Source organism: Bactrocera tryoni, chromosome 4 (genome assembly GCF_016617805.1).
Source record: "Bactrocera tryoni isolate S06 chromosome 4, CSIRO_BtryS06_freeze2, whole genome shotgun sequence".
NCBI lineage: Eukaryota > Metazoa > Arthropoda > Insecta > Diptera > Tephritidae > Bactrocera > Bactrocera tryoni.
Window position 1 is genome coordinate 65,082,102 of NC_052502.1, and position 22,577 is coordinate 65,104,678.

General features: G+C 37.9%; 1 protein-coding gene and 1 long non-coding RNA gene across 2 annotated transcripts in view; one reads left to right on the plus strand and one right to left on the minus strand.

The window, feature by feature from the left end:
• Positions 1-22,577, plus strand: part of LOC120775400 — a 53,453-nt gene that overhangs the window by 20,741 nt on the left and 10,135 nt on the right. Inside the window, exon 2 of the long non-coding RNA XR_005705329.1 lies at positions 5,699-5,815. This is a non-coding gene — a long non-coding RNA (uncharacterized LOC120775400). The remainder of the gene's footprint in view (positions 1-5,698; positions 5,816-22,577) is intronic.
• LOC120775399 lies at positions 6,324-12,046 on the minus strand. The gene is made up of 3 exons (XM_040105561.1): positions 11,790-12,046; positions 7,017-7,258; positions 6,324-6,940 (listed from the first exon to the last, which is right to left on the minus strand). Exons 1-3 carry the CDS (start codon positions 12,044-12,046, stop codon positions 6,324-6,326), a joined length of 1,116 nt encoding a protein of 371 aa, XP_039961495.1.

Here is a 22,577-nt window from a genome sequence, read left to right on the forward strand (position 1 = left end):
GGTATAAATATTTGAGGTTAAGTTTTAAAGAATTTTAGAAGTTCCCTGCTAAAAATCCAGAGCCCAGCTCTGTCCAATTTATGCAAAAATTGTATGAAACTGTACCACTGTGCGCATGCTTACCCTCAACGGTGCTTGGCTCGCGCAAAGGTGAAAAGTTGTTGGCATTTGCACTTATAGATTCACAAATCCCTAAAAAATGTATTGAACAGATTGGCATTGCTGATTTTGTAGCAACTTGCACTACTTGAAAATGCATAAATATATTTGTTTGTATGCATGTATGTACGTATGTATGGTCGTGTCCATATGTAAATATGTTACTAAATATTTATTGCTGCAGTCGCATGCAAATAAGCTTAGATGTGTGGGTATGATAACTAATTTATTGTCACTCGTCGTTCTTGCAACATCTGCAGCACAGCGGCGAACGCCCTCGCTTGCAACAGCAATGACTTTTGCTACAATTGTTGATTGTTTTCAATTTCCATTTCATTTTTATACGGCTGTATATACATATGTACATATGCTTATAAGCAGTTAAGTACTAAATTACTTATGTAAGTACGCATGTGAGTCTTGTTGTATGTACATACGTATATGCAAGTGAACTTACCGCATGCATACGAAATTAATGCGCATGCAACACAGCCTGTTGCATGATTCATCGCAATTGTACGACCATGAAATGTTGCATATAAATAAATGAGTACACCATGGTTTAGATTCATACATATTTATATACGTATGTAGATATGCTTAACGCATGCATATATGCATTGAAATATATATGCACATATATGTATGTGTATGTAAGTCTCAAAAACCGACATACGAACATTTGTATCCGATCGCATGTTGCCCGATGCGCCTCCCTGCTTGCGATTTATGGTACAATGCGTTGTAGGATATGCTGATTTTGATCTTTGTTGCAGATACTGTTTACATTCATGGGTGGGTGAACTCTACAAATCGAATACAGTGTCTTTGAGAGCAAGATTTTATTTAAAGCAAGAAAAAGCGTTAAGCTTTAAGACCTTTCACAGGTGGAACCTTGTATGGTATATAGTTTAATATAGTTATAATATCTAGCTTGTGTGGCAGCTATATGCTATAGTGGTCCAATCTAAACAATTTCTGCGGAAATTATACCATTGCTTTGTACGACAATCCGTGCCGAATTTGGTTAAAATATAAGCATTTTCAGTACCAATTGGCAGTGTGGAATGGACACACTAACCACCTTGATCGGGTTCGAGGCCCATCTAAAACCTCTGCCGTGCTTTGGGTCCGGCACCCGGTTGCAAGGCAACTCCATATTCAACTAACAAAGTCAGTTCTTCCCGCATTTGGGTTTTAACTACAACCACCACCATACTCCCCGAGGGACCAGTCCGCATGAGCAGGTTGGAGTAAACTCCAAAGGCTCCTGCTAACCGTGGTACCAGAGTTAAGTCTCCGGTCAGACCTCGTTGCAGAAGCTACTACCAGTTGAGCTTCCATACGGCTCTGGACTGGTGGCCAGGGGTTGGACTCCATACACACGTCACATACACGCACCACTCATACAAAATCTAACCGTAATTCCCAGCTAATCGCCTTCGCCGCTTAAACAATTCACGCGCAAACGACCCTTACTGTTTGGTATTCCGACTAGTGGAGATCACACCACTAACATCTAATCGTCCATCAGTCCAGCTAATCCCAATACCACCCAGATCCCTAATGTCAGAGTACATCGGCCGATCTGCAATTAAATGCGCCCAATTTTCTATGCAAGGATGCATTCAGAAGAATTCATTCAGAGGCCCATGCCCCGTAAGCAGAAAACCCAGACTCAGACAAAATCTGAAGTCTGGGTTATTCTCAACGAACTCAGCGTCCCGAATGTACTCGTAGGTCACACGGCCGTTAGGACTATTGTCCCAACGTTCTTGCCACCTACACCTATCTCTCTTTCTATCATCTAGAAGCCTCTTGCTCCCTAGATATCTCTCCCTCTCCACATCATCGTCGGAAATCCAGTCATTCATTCAATGTTCATTTCATGTTTGGTCGTGAGGACATACAAAAATGACGATCAACATGTGGGCCAATCAAAATCCGTGATCACCGGAAATTCCATCGAAACTGTGCGTGAATTCATCAAAAATCAGCCGAAATCATCAAATTCATGGAAATGGAATTGAACATCTCCAAAACATCGATTTATCGCATTTGGACCAAACATTTGGGCTTACGAAAGGTGTGTGCACGGTTTGTTGCACAGAAATTGACTTTCGACCAAAAATTGCTCAGAATCCAACATTCGAAGGACGATTATTTGACCAAAAATTACATTTTAACCATTAACCACTCCCAGTATTCACCTGTTATGACACCGTGCGACCTCTTCATTTTCGGAAAAATGCATTTGCCCATGAAAGAGAAGCTTTATGCAGACGTAGAGGCCATTCAAAAGGCTTGCACTGGCCAACAAGCTAAAACCCTCGTTCGACATGCTTTTGAACCGTGCAAAAAGCTGTTTTGAAGCAGATGGAGACTATTTTGAAAAACTATTTGTTTTGTTTTTTTTAAAGTCCTGTACATATGTATATACCTCAGAGGGTTTCCGACGTTTCTTCCTGTTCACCCAATTATTCAATCTGGAATCTAATTGTGGCCTTTAGTTTTAGTGGCGGACCCTGACTTCCAACCAACAAAAAACTCAATTCAGTAGATTTCATCTAATTCGATAGCCCGATAAGGGGTATACCTTGTTCAGGATTCAAATAGCTTTATAAAGGGTGGTTAAGACTTGTCTTTGGAATGTACTGTAGAAGTGAGATATTTATTTAAGTAATGAACCAAGTAGTCCAAAACTGATACTTTTTACAAGAAGACATTTAGCTTTAAAGGATTTTATTCAATCTGTGACGTTTCTTGCGCTATTTAGAAGTCATAAGAAGAGGTTCAGTTCGCGATTTTTTAGCGATTCTTTTGCTCACTGGTTTCGGGTTCAACTCAATTTTCAAAAATAATGTCTGTAAATGCAACGGCAAAGGTCTCCAGTTAATTCAATATAAGATAATGAGTAAGTATTTGCGAATCCAAGGAAGTTAGTGCGTAACAGCAATGAAGTTCCTTTAGCATAGTTCAAGCGATCCGATATATGTAGGTTAAATATAAAGCATTTTGTTCAATAACTTGTTAAGGTTTTTAAGATAATTTCATAATGTACATTAATGAAACCCCCGACCTTATTGGAAAACTCGAACATTCGATTACACATGTATCTCTTGTGGTGAATTTTCCATAAGATTCTCATAACAAAGCTTTCAGAACTTCTATGGTGTCCACTTTTGTTGACTAAAGGCCTTGAATTGTTGAAAGTATAGGTCCGCATTAAGTGTTTGGTTATAAGGGAACAGCTTACAGTAGATGATTCCATGCTAATGCCGCAAAACAATTAGCAAAACTAATCAGACTTCTGTAAAACATTTTCGATTTCCTGGTGTTTACCATATCTTTGACATGTTATCAAACAAAGCTGAGTCAATGAAGCAGAAAACTGCCTGAGATGATGATTAAATATTACTTTTTGAACGGAAAAAATACAGTTCGCTTGATGCCGAGTTTCCGGAGCCTTGCCAGGTAAATCAACCATCAAAGATGCTTAGACGTGATGAAATGAGCACCGAAAACGGTAAACGCAATGGATATCCAAAAGAGCTTGTTACCGACGAAAACATCAAAAAAGTTCACAAAATAATTTATGATGACCTTAAAGTGAAGTTGTTTGAACTAGTAGGCACTCTAAGGATATCAAGCGCTGTGCCAAGTGAGTGCCACGCCTACTCACTTTAGACCAAAAACTACGCTGGAGATGTTAAATCGCAATAAACACAAGTTCTTGCGTCAATATGAGACAATAGATGAAGCGTGACTCCATCATTTCACTCCGAAGTCTAATCAAAAGTCATACGAGTTGAGGGCATGCGATGAACCTACTGCAAAGCATGGAAAAACGCAAGAGACGACTGGCGAGGTTATGGCGTCTGTATTTTGTGATGTGCATGGAATAAGTTTCATTGCTTAACTTGAAAAAGGAAGGACCATCGTCAGCGACTCTTACACACCATTATTGGAACTTTTGAAGATCGAAGTCGCCGGAATCACATTTGAAGAAGAAGAAATTGTTGTTTTACCAAGACAACGCACTGTGTCATAATTTAGTAAAAACGATGGCAAAAATCCATGAATTGAGCTTCGAATTGCTTTCGCAACCACCGTCTTCTCCAGATCTGACCCACGGCGACTATGTCATGTTCTCAGATCTCAAAATAGTGCTGGCTGAAAAAATTTTCGTCGAATGAAGAAGTGATCGTTGAAACTGAGAGATATTTTGGAAAACGTATTTTGCCAAAAAAATGTGTTTTACTATGGTCGGCAAGAATGGCTTGTAGAAACACTAGAATAACATAGAGTGGGGCAGAAAGTGACAGCTGAATTCAACAATATATACTAAGGAATCATTAACTAATATTAAAGCCTAGTTTCATTCGAAAACAAGACAGGGATCACAATTTGTTGTCTAACTCATAACAATTCAGAAAGAAATATACACCACTCGAACGATCACTGGTAAAATAATAATTTTAAAACAACGGCTAAACAAACAAGGTCTGTCGCAAAAGAAACAGAACTTTTTAAATATAACTGTTTCTGGTGGCGCCACCTATTGGTGGGTACATGAAATAAAAAGTTTTATCTCTTGTTGACATTTCGTAAAAATTTTAAGACAATTGGATAACTACAACCCATGTTATCGATCAAAAAGTGACAGCAGCTTTTGGTCATCGGTCGTAAAATGCAAAGAGCAAATATTAAATTTTGTTTTAAACTTGGGAAAACGTTTACTGAAACATTTCAAATGATGAAAAAAGCTTATGGTGATCAGTGCCTATCCTGTAGTAATGTGCATGAGTGGTTTAAGCGATTCCAAGAAGGTCGTGAGGACCTCTGTGACGATCAGAAGTCGGTCGTCTCCAGAAGTCAAAAATAAAGACAATGCTGTTTTATTTTTACTATTCCGAGGGTATTGTGCACCGAGAGTTCGTCCCACCTGGCCAAACGATTAATGCTGTGTTTTACCTTGGTGTTATGAAGCGGCTTTTGTCACGCATTCGTCGTGCTCGACTACAATACCGTGAGGCAGGGTCCTGGCGCCTGTTGCACGATAATGCGCCGTGTCATCGGGCGACGCTTGTCATTGATTTTTTGACAAAAAACTCCATATTAACCATTAATCACTCACCCTACTCACCTGATATGGCACCTTGTGATTTTTACCTATTTGGAAAACTTTATTTGCCCATGAAAGGACACTGGTTTCAGGACATTTCAGCTATCCAAAGGGTGACGACCGATATTCTCAAGAGCATTCCGTAAAATGACCTTAAACACTCATTTGAAATGCTAATTGACCGGTATCGAAGCACAAGGAAACTACTTTGAATAAAAAAATATAACTTTTGAAAAATATTAATTTTTTGTTGTTTTTTTAACAGTCCTGTTTCTTCTGCGACAGACCTTGTATTATTACATATAAATTATTTAGTTATACATATATTCTATACCTTTATGTTTAATACTCATTATAATTTGGCTCAATTAAACGTGAAATATTTTTACATTTTGACTTTTCTTCCATTTCCAGTTGAATTGCTGCCTAATTTAATGACCTTCACTGTACACTAATGCAAATAGCAATACAAGCAGCCTGAAAGCACGCTACAGTAATTGTTGACATGACGACCGACGAAGTGATTTTGCGGTAAGTTTATACACATACGAGTGGCTCAGTGAGCAAGTCAAGCCCTAAGGCTAAACTTCCATACGATTATGCTTGGAAGTAAGTTTTAAGATTTGCAAACGCTTAAGAAGAAATGAAATCGAGAGAAAAGTGGTTTATAGTTATTACTATTTCAGAGATAAAGGTAAAGAGTTTGCTTAATGCGCTTACCTTGAACAAAATCAAATAAATACAAGCGGATCCAATAAATATGTGCGTATGTGTGACATATGATTATATTATATTTTTTCTTCCTTTTTTCATTTTGTTTTATTTTCACTTTTTCTTATGGTTTATCAAGATTTGGTCTGTCTTTATTTGAGTATTTTACTATCTAAGCGCAATCGCTTCCTTTTCTACTACACAATTCAATCACAATGCCGCGCGCAATTGTGCCGCCTTACCATAGAGAGGGGCAAGAGAACGAAAATTGAATTACCGTCTCTTCCAACTTCCTTTCTACTGGTTGCTGCTGCACTCAAGCCTTCAACTATACGCGTGACTTGGCCCGCAGATGTTGTGCGCGATAAGCCATGTCTGCACCCGTCGCAGCTTTCCTTTCAGACTTCGGCAGCTCACTCGCCACTAATCCTGCTTTCGCTGCACTCAAAGTTCGCAAATCTCGACGTCGTCTTTTGCCCACCACGCCCACAGGCACACCAGACACTGTGCCCAATTGCAGTAGCAGCGGATTGCTGACCAACGCCGCGGCGATGCCCAAAACTGCGGCGCTTGCGAGCGGTATAAGAAAGCTTTTAGCCAACAAAGCCTTCTGCGATAGCTCGTGCTGGCCCTTGTGCGCTGCCGTTTCATGCGGCACTTCGGGGTAAGTGTATGAGTACTCACCACCGGCGCCCGCATAGTGACCGCTGCCTTTGCCGCCGTATACGTCGAAGGGTATAGCGCCGGCCTCGCCACTGTGCGCTCCGCCATAGTAGCCGCTATGACCGCTGGCGCCGTAGTGTCCACCGGCATGTGTAGGACCGTATTCGATGTAGTGTCCACCGGTTGTGTAGGGTCGTATGTCGTGGTAACTTAAGTGGTCACCGCCTCCGCCAGGTGCATAACCCGAACTTAGTCCATGCACCTCGTTGCTGCCATAAGGTTCTGGTAGTGATATAAAAGAAAAAGTGTTAAAATAGTATATTGCAGTATTGAGGTTTGAGGGAACTGGATTACTTACTCACACTGATCCGATCCTGAGCGCTTTGTCCGCGTTGTTGTTGCCAGCTGTTGAAAGAGCTCGCAAGTTGTTGACTGGGAGCGTTGTTGTGGAATTTTTTGTGGCTGCTTAGGTCTGGAAACTTGATAGGTTTGGAGATAAAGCTTGCTGTGGCGCTGTCGCGATTATGATATGGTGTATTGATTGTTGCTGAAGACGAGCCTGTTGTCGGAGATGATGTTTGGCTGGTGGAACCTGGACCTCTATAAAGAGAAAGCGCACAGTCAGTGAAAACTTTAGATTTGTAGTAGAAAATTTGTTTAGAATGATACTTTATGCTTCCCTAACTATTTTTATTTGACAAATCTGGAACCATGCCCTTCGCTATCGCTTACCGATTTCTGATCACCCATAAATTATTGTTCCTGTAATTTTTGGTTATTTTCTCTTTTTTTTCCAATAGGTTTCGCCCTCCTATTATTTTTACCATTTTCAAAAGCATTGGTTTAGTAATGCAATGCTTTAAAGATATCTAATGATTGCGGTTCTGGTTAAGTGTGAGCTTTCAAATTTCATCACTTAGAAAGCTTTTTGGGCGTTAAGCACTCATGAACTCACCTTTAAGGTTATCTTAATGTTGCGATTTTGGTTAAGTTGAAGCTTTCACATTTGTTAACATGTACAAAGCTTTTCTGGATCTAAAATCTTATGAAAGCTGCTAGAGTGTGGTAAAAGCTCAAAAGAGTAAGATATAGTATTTTTTAAAGAAGCGACGCATCTTATGCAACTATGAGAACTGCATGAGTTAACCGCTTGCTAACAGTTCAAGTGGTGACCTATAGAGAGCATACTACTTACGCTCTCTCACCTTCAGATTTTTTCAATTCCAACCAAGCCGTACAAAACTTCCTGCCATCTCTTCAAGTTTATTTTTCACTTCAATTCCATTGAGAACTTATGCTATTAAAGAAATTCGATTTCACGTCCCGTGGTCAAATGTGATAATGGCAAAGGATGTCTGGGAGGAGGGCATATAAATAAATTGATTAAAAGAATTTGTGAATGAGCATATTTTCTACATTTTATTGCGTTATCATTGTGTTTACTGTTACAAAAGACACCATTGAAAGACCATTGAAAGAACGTGACAAGGGCAAATGTGATAACAGTGTGAAGAGAGACACGGTTGGGGGACCAACACAGCAACGATGCAAGTAAGGGGTTATCAAAGCGCCACGTCTGTGGTCTCCTGTGTGCCATATTTTATCGCTGGGTCGGCTGGACTGGACATGACGCTGCACGTCTCGGCGCGGCTTTGCTTTGAGTATGTGACTCGCAGTTTTAAAATGCTGCCGGGCACGAGGAGACATGTGGAATTGTGTGTGTGTGTGTGTGTGTGTGTGTGTCTCAGAAAGGACATTTGCTAACACCGGTCCGCTGGAATCTGCGCCCACAAATTTTGCAACGTTCACGGTGACTTTTTTGCTGTAACATACTAGATGCCTCTGTGTGTGTTTGCCCACATGTTTTGTCACGCGTGTTCATAATTTGTCGCATTGTTGCTTTAGCCTTTGGCTTTTTTGTCGTGCATAGGGGATTATAAATAGCAACAACAACGACTAGTCGTGGAAAATAAAAGTGAAAGCGACAAATTGCTGGATTTCAGGCAAACTCCTACCGCAAATGTGGCTAGATATGCAACATATGCTTGGCGTGCACAACAACAAAAACAACTAAAAGGATATTTTTGATGTTTTTTACATCGTGGCGCCTCTAATGGGCATTAAGGTGTTAGCTTTCATTGCTGCTCACTATTTCGTTACCTGTGTTGTTTTTGTTGTTATTTTGTTTTTAGCATTTTGTCCTGCATTTTTCATAAAATGTGGCTTGTCGCATTTTTAGTTGAATGTAAATGTTCTTCTGCTTTATTTCGCATGACATTTTTAAATGTTTCGCCAACGCAGCGTTGCCACCTAATCCACTTTGCCATTCCAAAGCTACTCTTTTGTACCGTTATAAATAGCAATGAATGCAAGCAGTGTTTGTAAGTGTTATGAGGTATAGTTTACCGTTAAAAAACATCAAAAAAACAACAACAAAAATAATAAAAAATGTGGGATCAGTAAATATTTTCATTTTTGAATGTCTGCCAACTTTTACTTTTATCTGAAAAAGCCTACATTTTTTGCAAAAATTAAAAATTGCTGTGAAAACATAAATATTAGACAAGTTGCTTACATTCGTCGCTGATTTGGTTATATTTTTGAGTTTTCAACTTTTTTTTTACTAGTTTTCCTAAAATGCTCACCCGAGCTCCAATTTGCGGTGTCTTTTGGTCTTGTTATTCACTATTCAACCTCTCTAAGGGCATTTCACGTTCTCATATACAACCAAGTAGCGAGAAACTGAAGCAGTTTTACAAAAATATAAAAAAACCGAATATTTTGGTTCAGCTGTTTTTCGAACCCATGATTCGGCATACTACTGGTCTACGAAAAGGGAACTAACGTGCGACAACTAGTTTTCTGGGAAACAGCAGTTTGCTCTCTCATCTTATCCGAATCTATTAAAAAGTGAAAATTGATTTTTTGACACCTAAGCCCCCTTTCCGTAGACCAGGTCACATATATTAATTATCCAGTGTTCTATATATTTTGGAGAGATGCACAATTTTTTAGTCATTATTCCAGGAAGCGCCTTCAGGTGAGCCTATTTTTCTGCGAGATGGTAATTCCAGCTACCCGATCTGTACCCTGACCAAATGTCATATTTAACTAACTCGTTCCTTATTTCATTTTCTCTGGCTATCAGACAGTTCTCATAACCAGAGGTCAACTAAAAATGGTTTCGTACATTAATCAACAAGTTTCTAGGTTCCTTTCTGTACTACATTCGGGCCTAAAATACTCAAATTAATATGCTACTAAGCATTCAGCGACGTTTCCAATTACCATTTAGAAAGTGTGTAAATTGCTACAACAATAAGTACCTTTGAGATATACAAGTATGGATCTATATCCATCAGAAGCGTTAAATAATTTAAGACTTCTTATGCCATATTCTCGCCTTTGACTTCATCAAATAAATACAGACCGACTTTTATCCAATACAAACCACTGTGCTTTCTACTACGCTTCAATAAGAAACAGCTACATATATCTGGTCTTGAATTCCAAAGGCGTCATCAGCTGGTACAAAAGAGTCCATTGCATTTCACTTCCACAAAGTCCCTGACTTTCTTCGACGAACTTGACCTCACCTTAATAATGCCGATGGCAATCGAAAGAAATTTTGAGAGAACTAGAAAAGCACAGGTTTACATTGAACTGTCAGTCGTATTATGGCGACTTTGAAGTAGGTTTTGCAATGAGATCTGATTGTGGAATAATCTGGGAAGAATGATCATTACTTTAGCTGGCACAGATATACTATCTTAAAGGAAGTGGGAAGATTGAGAGATGCTTGGCATTCTCACAAATGCAACGGAATATTGTCTTTGACATTTCTTCTAGTACATAACTTTGGAGATCTTGAATTTTCTAAACTCTCTTCTTTCCGATAACAGCTAAGTTATTGTAAAATCTTGTTCTTAGAGATTCCATTCATATATTGTATAAATAGAGCAGTCCTTCTCTCTACAGTGAAATTTATTTCTAGTGACCAAGAGCGTAGAGCGTTGCTACTATCCATAGCTTATATGAACTTAAATTAATATGAAAGTTTATAGTGTTAAAAAGGGGTTTCCAAATTTTTCGAATATAGAATCTTAACCGCACTTAGGAAAGTAAGAGTAGTACCTTATTCACACTCTACTCTCATTTAATAGTTTATATTGGATTTAACGCTTAAAGAGTGACAGTGAGAGACATTCCGAAATCTGCTCTCACCGCCGAGAGGTATGTGTATGGAACGGAGTCGGTGGACACAAGACGTAGCGAGATTTTTCAGGATGCACCCAAGTTCAAGTTAAAGGTTGAACTGTCCTAGTCTTCTATTCGGAGCTCTCAATCAGACTCTCAGACCACTGTAGGGTTTTTGAAGCAGAAGTAGCAGCTATCAAGGTAGCAGCAGATGTACTTCTCCGAGATGTAGCTTCTCTTAGGGAGGTATACATCCATTTCGATAGTTTATCTCCTATACAGGACTTGAACTCGCTGATAGTGAAATTTAAACTGATGAACTTGCAAGAAAGGGTACCCTTACACAAGATCCATCAGGATGTGCACCTGCATGTTCTTTATCTTTACGCGAGGTGTATTTTGAAAGCTTCATTGACCTTTCTTAGCAAGGTTGACATGGACACTGTGCTATTGGCACTCCCGCGGTTATGCTAAAGATATTTAAGGACGTAACTTGTTGCAATTGCAAGGAGGAAGATTAGGTGGAAACAACTAGAAATTTTTGTTTTCCCTTGGTCAGCTTTCGCCAGATTATAGTTAAAGCATCTTGCATCGAACCCTACGAATTAGCCGGAATTGATATCGATCAATTTGTGGCAGGCTCTAGGCGCATTGCTGACGTGCGACGGTCTTTTTGATCTATACCTAGGAGTTATGGATATCACAACGCATAGACGTCTGTAGTTGTCTAAGTAGGATTATTCGTATCCTCACGAAAAATCAGCCTATTTACCTCACCTAACCAAATGATCTTGTAGGTTGTAGTTTTTAAACACTTCTTAGCGCAGTCGCTTTAAGAAATTGTATATACGGAACTATGACTTTCTTAGTTTTAGACTATTTAAAATCTTTAAACCGCTTTACTGATCCAAATTGCTCCAAAAGCATAACCCACCTATAAAATTCTGGCGGTGTATCATAACTTTTGGCCGAACTTGATGTTGATAAATCCTTCAAATTTGCATTCCGTTTAACATAACCATCTATTTGCCTCGTAGAACCCGAACCAAGAGATGTTGATTGGTTCGAGTTGGTTGTAACGGAAGCTGCCGACGTAGCGCGATCTTCAGCACGAGTTAATGAACCGAGAAACAACACAAAAACTATTACTCTAGTCTTGGCAGTTGTTGTAAAGTTTAGATAACGAAACATTGTGAAAAGTTAGACCACTAGCACGAAACCACAAGAGATTTTATCCTTAAAGGGTTATTTTTTTTTACCGAATAAGACCCAAGTACAACAGCAGCGCACTTCAACTCGTTAACTAAAGGCTTCGCTGTTGCGTGCAGTGTCTTTTATAAGAAAGTCATTGACTTTGTGGTTTTACTTTTAGTTTATTATGTTACGTGTTGTTGTTGTGTTAATGTGTTTTTTTGTTTTTTTGCTTTGGTTTAATGATTTCATTATATTGTAGTTGTCATCACTGTTGTTTAGGACAATTTAAGCTGCAAATTGTTGGGTTGTGAAGGAAAAACTGTTGAAGAAGATGGCTTAAGCGCTCTCAGTGGAGCGCATAGTGTGCTGCAGGTGAGTGTTTCGCGCATAAAACCAGCTTCAAATAATTGTGTTTTCTATTCACAATATAAGGAGGAAATTTAGAAGACGTATCCAGATATTGACTTAGTCGCAGTTAGTTTTCTCATTAGTAAAACTTACAGAAAATATTCCGTTTACTTTTTATAGCAGAGTCTCTTAGTGAAACTGTCCTAGTTTTGGATGCAATTACGGTTCTTTCTATCATTATCATTTATATGACTACACTGTTGTATTTAATTAACAAAGTCTTTGCTAAATCTCTTCTTTCGTTATTTTATTTGTATTCGTGCTTGTTTCATTTCTCTTCGCGGCGTTTTTTTCAGACTCCATGTGAAGCTTACGTCCTCTCTATTAACTACTTTTATGGAAAGGAAGATCTTTTGCATATTCTATCCTCTGTTTTCTAACCACTGTCTGCGATCAAGCGGTTGAGTTTCGGAATTCTTCCAACGAACTACTTTTGGTGCTAATAGAATCGCTTTTAAACCCAAATGAAACGTCATTTCTGTATATTTGGTCGATGAATCAATATTTCATTTAATGGGTTTCGATTTTCTATATAAAATGGCTATTAGAACGCCATACACAACACGAGGAAGACTGGAAACCTTCATATACTCATACTCATATTATAGTATGTATATGAAGCTATCTTTCATTATTCAATGGACTAAATATGTTTAGCTCACTCGGAACCGAATAGCTTGTAGGCGTTTTAGTATTCTCTGGCCCAGCAAGTATTATTTAAACTTTCTTCTCTGGCTCATATTATGTTTATTCAATAGTATTTAGTTATTTACCGGTCCTTAGACGGTTACTTAGACACGAGTGTTGTTAGAACTGTCATCCAAATTTCGACCACATTGGTTACCATGTTATCAATTTTCATAGCGACGTGAATTGATCGGCTGAGGCTGCGACTCCGCGCTAGTTTTTGGGTGCTATTATGAAAGAGCGTTGCAATATGAACAATTAACTAAATTCAGGGACTTAAGGGAAAGCTAAACGAAAACTGTTTGTTTCTAAAAGGTTCATTTGCAAAATAGTTGCCAAGTGGTTAAGCCTTTGCTTTATTATGTGGGGAAACTTTTTATAGGAAACCTAATACTGTCAATAACTATTTCTTCAGAACCTTCATACATATATTTTCTCGAAATTTTTAGGTTGGTTTCGAACTACTGTGCATCAAAGCTCGGTCACTCTTTTGCCTTTCTTTCTCTCTTCGCAATTGTTAGATTACATGGCAAGGCAAATTTTAGTGGCAGCGCCTACGCATTTGTCGTCATCGCCTGCAATTAGTGACGCTAACTCAATTGACTAACCACCAACAAGCGCAACCGCAAACAAAACAAGAAAAATTATTTAATAAAAATAAGTGAGTGCGCCGTCATTTCAAATTGTAGGTGCATTTTCATAATTCAATCATTTCACTTTTCATTCAAAATCAAAAAATTCAAATCTCTCGGCTTAGTACACATGTGCTATAAATGCCAGTCACTTTTGGTTGGTGGCAAAATAAATATTTTAGTTATTTGGCTGCAAATAAAATGCTTAAAGCATAGTGTTGCATGAAGTAGAAGAAATATTTGCTTGCAACATTGCGTTGGTGTCGCCACCGAAGCGTGAAATGTCACTTAATTTGAGGTGCTAGCAACATAGTCCATTTTAGCTGGTTTTTGGATTTCAGTTGTTATAAATGTTAGGCCATGCTTCTAAAAATTTCCCAGTTAACAGTAATGCTAAGGGTTCTTAAGAATGCACGTAGCATTTTGTTATGCTAACTGAACGCTACAGGAAACATATTCAAAATTTCATAGTGAACTAAGCTTCAGTACGAGTAAGAGCATTCCGGATTCGAGAAGATTGGGGAGCTTTATCATATGCACACCTGTCATATATGACGTGTTTTGTTATAACAGGAGATCCCAGACGCATGAATCGTGTCAAGCTGTCATTTTATTTTTTTTTTTTGACATTTCATCATGGAAAGACTTACGCCTGAACTATGTTTACAAATCGTTCAACTTTATTACGATAATTCACGTTCGGCCTACTGAGGCCTACTGAGCGAACTACTCGCAACACCATCACCCATCTTGAGACCCATAATTCATTATTGCATAATATTCGACCGAATATACCACGTCTAGCACGCAGTGAAGAAAATATAGCCGCTTCGCCTTATGGGCTCTTGAAAAGTTCCAAGAAAAACCAACATTTTCGAGCCAGATTTCGCTCGGCGGTGTATATAAACAAGCAAAATTTCCGAATTTGTGTCGAAGAGCAACCTTAAGACATTTAAGAGCTGCCATTTTATCCAAAAAGCACAACGGTTTGGTGTGGTTTTGGCCGGTGGAACCATCGGAATTCAAAAAAATGCCGGTGAGAACGTAACCGTCATTGGCGAATGTTATCGAAATCGATCGGCCGCATTTGGTTTCTACAAGACGACGCCAATTTCCGCACATAGCATCAATCAATAGATTTATTGAGAGAACACTTCGGTAAGCAGATAATTTCACGTTTTGGGCCGGTCGTTGGCCACTAAGACCGTGTGATATCAAACTGTTATACTTTTTCGTGTGGGGATATGTAAAGTCTAAAGCCTATGCGGACAATCCCGTTTCGATTCAGGTAAAATATCACGCGTGTCAGGTACCAGTTATTAGTCGATATGTTCGAAAGAGTCATCGAAAATTAGACTCAACGGATGGACTATCTGAGGCGCAGCTGCGGCCAGCATTTGAAGAAGATAATCTTCCAAAAATGAATGCCAAAGAATGTTCTTTCGAATTCCCAATAAATTTGGAGTTTCTGTGTTTTTTCTTTAAAAAAGTTGGGAATCTTGAAATAGATCACCTTTTAGATTAATCTTCTTTATGAAGATTAACATACAAAAATTCGCGGATTGAAATTGATAACTCAAATCATATAAATTTTGAGTTATAGCCTTCTTTTAAACTAAGATTTTCAAAATTGCTTGACCCGAAGTCTAAAAATTCGATTGTTTTCAAAATTTTCTGCATGCTCTTTACATATTTCATACAATGGCTTACCAGTTTTTTAGTCTTTATATATACAAATCTTCTAACCGTGTGTTTGTAATTGAACTGCTCCTAAACGGCTGGACCGATTTTGATGAAAGTTTTAGTGTGTGTTCAAGGAGATTCGAGAATGGTTTAGATTCACAATTTGGTTCACTGGAAAATGTTTTTTTAAATTAATTTTTCATTTGTAATCAATTGCTAATTTTGGAATGTTTGACCGATAGATTGTGCTACCATCGCAGTATCCAATATTCAAACCTTAAATTGGCGTAAGCGTGCAATAAACAAAACGATGCCAAAGTAAACGGCGACATCTGTAGACAAGTTTTCATAACGTGGACAGAGTTGTTCGTTCTTAAGTAATAAATTGGGTGATTCAATACATCTATGGGTAGCTATAACATTTCTTTCATACCTGCTAACTATTGGAGGGGGTATCTTGACAGGCAATTTAAAATTGCAAAAGATCTGGCATAAAAAATTGCGGCATAACTGAACTGTTGATAAAAAGGTCTATTAAAATTTGAGATATACAGAAATTTTTTCGGAGCATTGCAAGACTGATGCCATAACCTTGCCAGCCGATTTTTTTTGTCTTTCCACGCTTGACAACCGTTTCTTAATATGCAGTCCACCAGGCTGACAATCGATTGGACTCGATTGATTTCACTGATGCATAGCCCGAACTCAATAGTATTTTTACCCCAAAAACTAATTCTTTCTTAACGCACGAAATGCTTTTTGATTCATTTTTGTTGCTTCATCAAAAATGCGATTATTCCTTAATTAATACTTATAATCTAACTAATAGAAATCATATAGATGGTATTAGTAGTACTACCTAAGTATGTATCAGCCACAGTAAAACATGGGCGGGTCCTCTAGTCCCCTATAAGTTGATATATCGGGGTAGTATTTTTTTCAGGAAAACATTGAGCGTTTACAAGTATGATCTCCGGATCGAAGTTGTAGGAAGAGTGATAAGGTAAATCTGAAGAGGTAAGGCACAAGAGTTCGGTTTAGTGTCAAAGCTGCCGGTAGGCAATATACGGTGACGTTCGTTAGTTAGGGGACTTGATGAAATATTGTAGAGGTACATTATGATATAAGATTATTGTTAGCAGTAAAGAAAAACGACTGCTAAGTACGAGAGTCGAAACTGCTGACAGACGAAAAAGAGATAGCGACATTATTGTAACGGTTTATAAGACGTGGTATCAACGGCATTTAACGTTAGGGTTGGAATTTTGTATTGTTATCATTTTGAGTTTTGTATTCGAGGCTGCATAATGAAGGTTTTTAAAAATATTTACTGATGGCAGCATTTCATAGCTTCTTAGTTAACTTTGGTTTGCTGGGTAATCATTGTTATATGTACTTCCAAGTACAAATATCTTGGTTGATAATGTAATTTTTATGTGTGCGAATTATGTATTTATGTTGTTGTTAAGTGTGGCAATCATTTTATGCCGTCGCTAATTAAATAGTTATACAGCAAAAAGCTTGTTGCAACATTGAAATGCTTTGACAGTTGAAAAGGTTAGAAACCGAACATCACAATATTATATTTTTGAAAAAAATTTAACCAATTTAAATAATTTCCTAAATATGTATATAAGTTTACACATTTGTAGTATAAGAAAATACTTCTTGTGCGCGCAAATTTCTCTCTTTGACAATTGTTTTTTGGAAAGGTGTTAAATGAGTAAATCACGTGAATACCTTAATGAGTGTATTTAAGTTTGAAATAGTTTAAGACTACAAAGTGTCACGAAACGATATACGCTACTTAGAATTGATTAAGTAGTTTTCTTTTTTTAAAATTACTAAATTACGTAAATTTAAAAGGTCGCTCAAAGTAATGAAAAATTGCTTACCAGTGTTTATCAAACTCATATATGTGTGTATATATACAACTTTAACAAAAGCTGAAAAGCTGGACAATTACAAGAACTTCATGCATAATATTCCTGATTTAATACCTTGAAACACACTTTTGGAATATATTAATAACATTGTGACGAGAGAGTTGTTTAGTACTCAGTAAAGAAAATGAGTTTTTATCGAGGGTCTCGCTAGTTCGCATAGTCATTAAGGGCTTATATGCAGTTAGAAGGTCGAAAAAAGCGAATTTTCTAGAAATTTGTCTAAAAAAACATTTTAATTCATTCATCTAAAAATTTTTACACATATTACGGTATCTTTTAGCTGTGTTTTAAAACTTAGTAAAAATATTTATTTGGAAAGTAACTATCTCCGAGAGTTCCTCTCAAAAAAGACGTTTTGCGGTGACCACTATGTCTCTGAACCAGACACAATGAAATTATAAAGACCAAACAGATTTCGTTGATGTAATGTTAAATCTAGTAGTTAAACGAAGGAATAAGTGAAAGAAATGTTTTTGACAAAAAGGTGATTTCTCAAATTAAAAAGTCGAAAATTTCGGACTTAAATTATTTGTAAAAAAATATATATCGCTGAGAAAAAATCTTCTCTCTTCTTAAAATTTTAAACAAATCGGATTATCCGTTTTCGGGTAATGTTGGTCACCAACTTTGAAAACACCATTTTGAGAAAAACGCTTTAAAAGTTTGGTCTTGTACGTTGAAGCACTCTGAAATTCTTTTTCAAATTTACGTGTAACTTCGAAAATATTAACTGAACAATATGCAATTTTTGAATTTGAAAATTCTAACTGTATATAACCTCTTAACTCGATTTACTCCTGCAAAAATATTCTCAAGAAACAAGCACTAAGGTTGCTATCACGGCGAACTATCCGTTAAATATTAACACAATCCTACTCAAACTCAAACGTACAGCCTGGACATAATTTCATTGTTATTTAGGTAGTGAAAGGAAGCCTTAAGTGATCGGGTTTGCTATACTAAAACTACAAACGAACCCGTTCTTGAAACAGTAACAACCTCGGATGTTTTACATATTAGAAATCATCTACAGAGAGTTATTCATTCTTAACTCTCTTCACTGAAATGTAGTTGTGGAAATCAAGCGAATATCAAATGTAGTCGTAAAGCTCAAGTTGTCTTATTTGTAAACCTGCCTGGTATCTGGCATCCTCGTTGTACTTTCCCTTACTCAAAAAAAAAAATTAGTTTGGGCGACAAATTGTCCTCGTGTGAACGCAGTCTTAGAGAGCATCACTGTTTCCTTAAACTAAAGAGTTCCCAACTTTGGGTTCTCTAAAATTATAAAAATTTTTCACCCCCTTTCGGTTTTGATTAGACTCTCAAATTATAGTTTTAAAGATGTAATGTGGATTTGAATAAGGTAAATTATCTCTAGAGAATTGTTTAGTTTAACGGTTAAAATATAAAAATTCACACTTCTTTGCCATAAGTAAAATAAAAATATCAAACTTTAGCGGGACGAGGTAATAAATTGCTTCAGTAGTTATAATTTTATTATGTTGCTAAAAGTTCTCGCTAAATATTTACTCCCACCCTGGCTTAAGTATTTGAGAACTTTATTAATTTCGCTTGTTTCACTGCAGCTTCTTCTAAGCAGAAGTAGCTACCCTAAGGTAGTAGTGGATCTACTGCGCCGGAGCGCTGTCTCTTTCAGGGTGATGACTATCCAACCATAGATTAATAAAATCTTAGACTTCTTACCTCTAGCATCGAGTTACTATATGATTAGACTGGATTGGCCGCTGCGGTATTGCAGAGAACTGCAGCGCTGATGAGCTTACTAGAGCAGGCACTCAATAACTGCGAAGTGAAAACGGTTAAGAACTCCGTCGGCTTCACTACTGGGTTGTTGGGCTTCAGGCTAGCGCAGCAAGCGTTAGTTAGCTACTAGCAGCTGCGCAGCCGCAAGGTCCTTTTGGCCCAGAATAAATCGTTAGAGGTGTAGTGCAATCAGCGGTCTCGGCAAAGTCAACCTTTCAATAGTTGTAGGAGTTGTAAATGGACACTGTTCCAACGGCATTCAAGCGACAAAATTGAACATTTTACCAGGTGTCAGTTGCATCAGCTGTTTGGACAAATATAATATAATCATCTCAAAATTTGAACCTCGAATGTTTCGTCTTTACCAATTAGTAAAAACACCTCCAGGATCCAAACAAATTTGGTGATAGATTAATTGGCTTTGCCGATAGGTGATATCCTACAACATGAGTTTTTCACCTCTTTTCACAAAAGGCTGTACAAAACAGTCTAAATGTGATCTGCCCGCTCTATAATGTGCTAGTCATCTAACCTAACTTAACCTAAAACTATTGTGGCTGAATAATCATGTCTGCGAATAATCTAGTACAAGTTCAATCCAAGCAATAACTCTTGAAAACCCATGCTGCGGTGGCAGTTATATAAAATGGAAGTACCTTGCTCTGACAGATTTTAATAGACTTAGTTTTATTCTAATAAAGATCTAATAAAATCAGTGCAGAATGATCTTTCTAGTGTTACAAATAATTATGTTGCAATGTTAAGGGTGATGATGTTTTTCAATTTCCATTTTTCCGTTTTTGAAATTGCCTACGAAAAGGAATCAAAATATCGTTGTGGCTTGTAATAAAGTTAATACAATCCCCATGAATCTTAAATATATACCATTATGAAGTCTTATTGAACGTTTTAGTCGACTTGATGAAAAGTAATTAAATATACCAACAACAAGTAATTAATTTTATCACACTTAGATCAAAATGGACCATATTATATTAAGATCATTCGAATGTTTTGAAACTAAGTTATAAAATTGACTTTGAAATAAGCACATTTTACTGTTTACATGGTGAACATCTGGCCAGTTGTTGATTTTCCAGACTTAAAACCACACTGATAAGGTCCGATCAGTTTGTTGACGGTGGGCTTTAATCTTTCACACGATGTTGAGGAGGCTTATCTGGTAGTTGGCGCAGATTGTGCGGTCTCCCTTTTTGTGGATTGGCAGATCACACTTAAATTCCAATAATCGGCATGCTTTCGTCAGACCATATTCTACAAAAAAGCTGATGCTTGCTCCTTATCAGTTCTTCGCCTCCGTGTTTGAATAGCTCGAGTAGTGTTCCCTCCATAATTTCAGTATGCTCGGGGCAATAGTTACTAGATCACCTCTGGGGGTTTTACAAGAGTATGCTCCGGTTTAGAAAACTTCTGTTATTCACCGCATTTTTTCATAAAATTTTCGAGCTTACCCCAGTCGACCTTCTAGTCAGGCTCTTCGTACTCACGTATTTTGGCTTCTATCTTTTTTTGTCTGCAAATGTGCTCGCTTTAGTCTTCAACTTTCGGTACCTATCTCATTTCGCACGTGTTGTTATCGATTGTAACATTGCGAGGTAGGAAGTCTATTTACTCTCCACTGGACGCCGCACTCCTGATCTCAACAGCTATTCTTTTGCCATTTCCGAGAACCAATGGTTTTGTTTGCAGCTGTACGTAAGGAGGTTGAAATGCCGTCCCACAGTTGCCTTATATCGTGTTGCTGGTGATTGCTATCAGAGAGTAGTAGTGCAAGTCGAGTAAAAAATCGTTTGGCTGTCTGTTGTGATTGCAGTTTCTGGACGTCGAACCTTCCTTGTGTTTTTTGACGCGCGTTTTTCGCTGCACAGAGCTGACAGCGTATTTTCACTGCAATAAGCTAGGACCTCGAAGCGTACGCACGTCTAAGACACTGTAGACGTGTCTTCCGTCTATCACAACATGATCGACCTGGTTGGACGCTTTGCGATCCGGAGACAACCAGGTAGCTTGATCAATTTTCCTAAGCTGGAATCTAGTGCCACAGATAACCATTTCACGTCAATCAAGCTTCTAGAATTCGATAACCTAGAAAAAATATAATACTGTTCACACCATGCAAGACATAATAATAACAACGTGCTGTTCTAGACACTCACGAGAGACAACATACTACTTTTTAAGATCACAAAAATTGGGTTTACATAACAGGAACGACTACGAATAAGTTTCCGGCTGAGGATTTCAGCCGCAACAACAGTAACTTCAACATTATAGAAGACTTAATCGGCTGGTGTTATGTTTAGGCTTCAATGTTATTTTTATACCCAGAACAGTGTATGCTAAGTTTGCCATTTTGTTAGTGACACTAGAAGGAAACGTCGGAGACTTTATAGTCTATAAATAAATTATCAGAGTGACGGATTGAGTCGATTTAGCCCTTCTATCTGCATATATGCCAAATAGCCCCTCAGTTTTGGAGATATGGATCTGAATTTTTTTCACCTCGAGTTTTCTTAAGAAGTTGCAGTCACCGATATTCTACCACTATAGGCTATCGTACTAACTGATCGTTAAAAATTATGCTCTTGTAGGAATTTTTATTTATTGGAAAAGTTATCTTATTGTCCAAGGTAACGCTACAATATCTGAATAAATTTTCCATATCGTGCAGAGATCAAAATCAAGTTTTTGTGTAAAAGTATATTTATATGTGTAGGGTATTCGAACTTTTTTGGTCTTGCAAGTATGCCAAATTTTTTTCTCAAAAAAATTTAAAAATTCTATTAGACTAATTTTGGAAGGGTTGCACCGCGTATCTTTAAAGGCAATGATTAGTATGCAAGGCATAAATCTTCAGTTGTGTATCTACAATTAATTTCCACCGCGAATGTTCATTTTGAGGCGACTTTTTACACTTGAGTGATGCCAAAAAACGAAAAAAAATACTAAAAAGGCAACAAAAAAAATTCGAATACAAAGAAAATGCAGTGTGGGCACCGCAAATAAGCCGCATATTTTTTTCTACTTCTCCAAATTTCCATTTTCTTCTGCAACAATCAAAGTGTCTGCGTGACTTTTGTTGCGCTACACGCACGAGTGTGAGTGCGACTATTGAAATAATGCAACAGTATTGTTCGCAGCCGGGTCTTTCATACCACGCCGCACGCGGTAACAACGCAAGCTCAGCTCGCAGCTGTCATTGTCTGCTTGCAACAACTTAAATAAGCACCGTTAGTTGCTGCGCGCAGCTGATTATATTCCTACAGAATTACCCTAGTGCGTCCGGGATGAGGTGGCATGCTCACCCTCTTTGCATACCGCACACAATTGTGGCTTGCAAATCCTTTCTGCTGCACGCCTGGAATGCTGCTAAACATTTTTAGTTGC

Bases quoted from the DNA above. Each gene is read 5' to 3' on its own strand.
- LOC120775399 (XM_040105561.1), bottom strand. From the start codon at position 12,046: ATGTTTCGTTATCTAAACTTTACAACAACTGCCAAGACTAGAGTAATA. The intron at 7,259-11,789 runs GTGGGTTATGCT...TTCTCTTTATAG, and splicing joins ACACCGCCAGAATTTTATAG to AGGTCCAGGTTCCACCAGCC. The intron at 6,941-7,016 runs GTAAGTAATCCA...TATCACTACCAG, and splicing joins TCAGGATCGGATCAGTGTGA to AACCTTATGGCAGCAACGAG.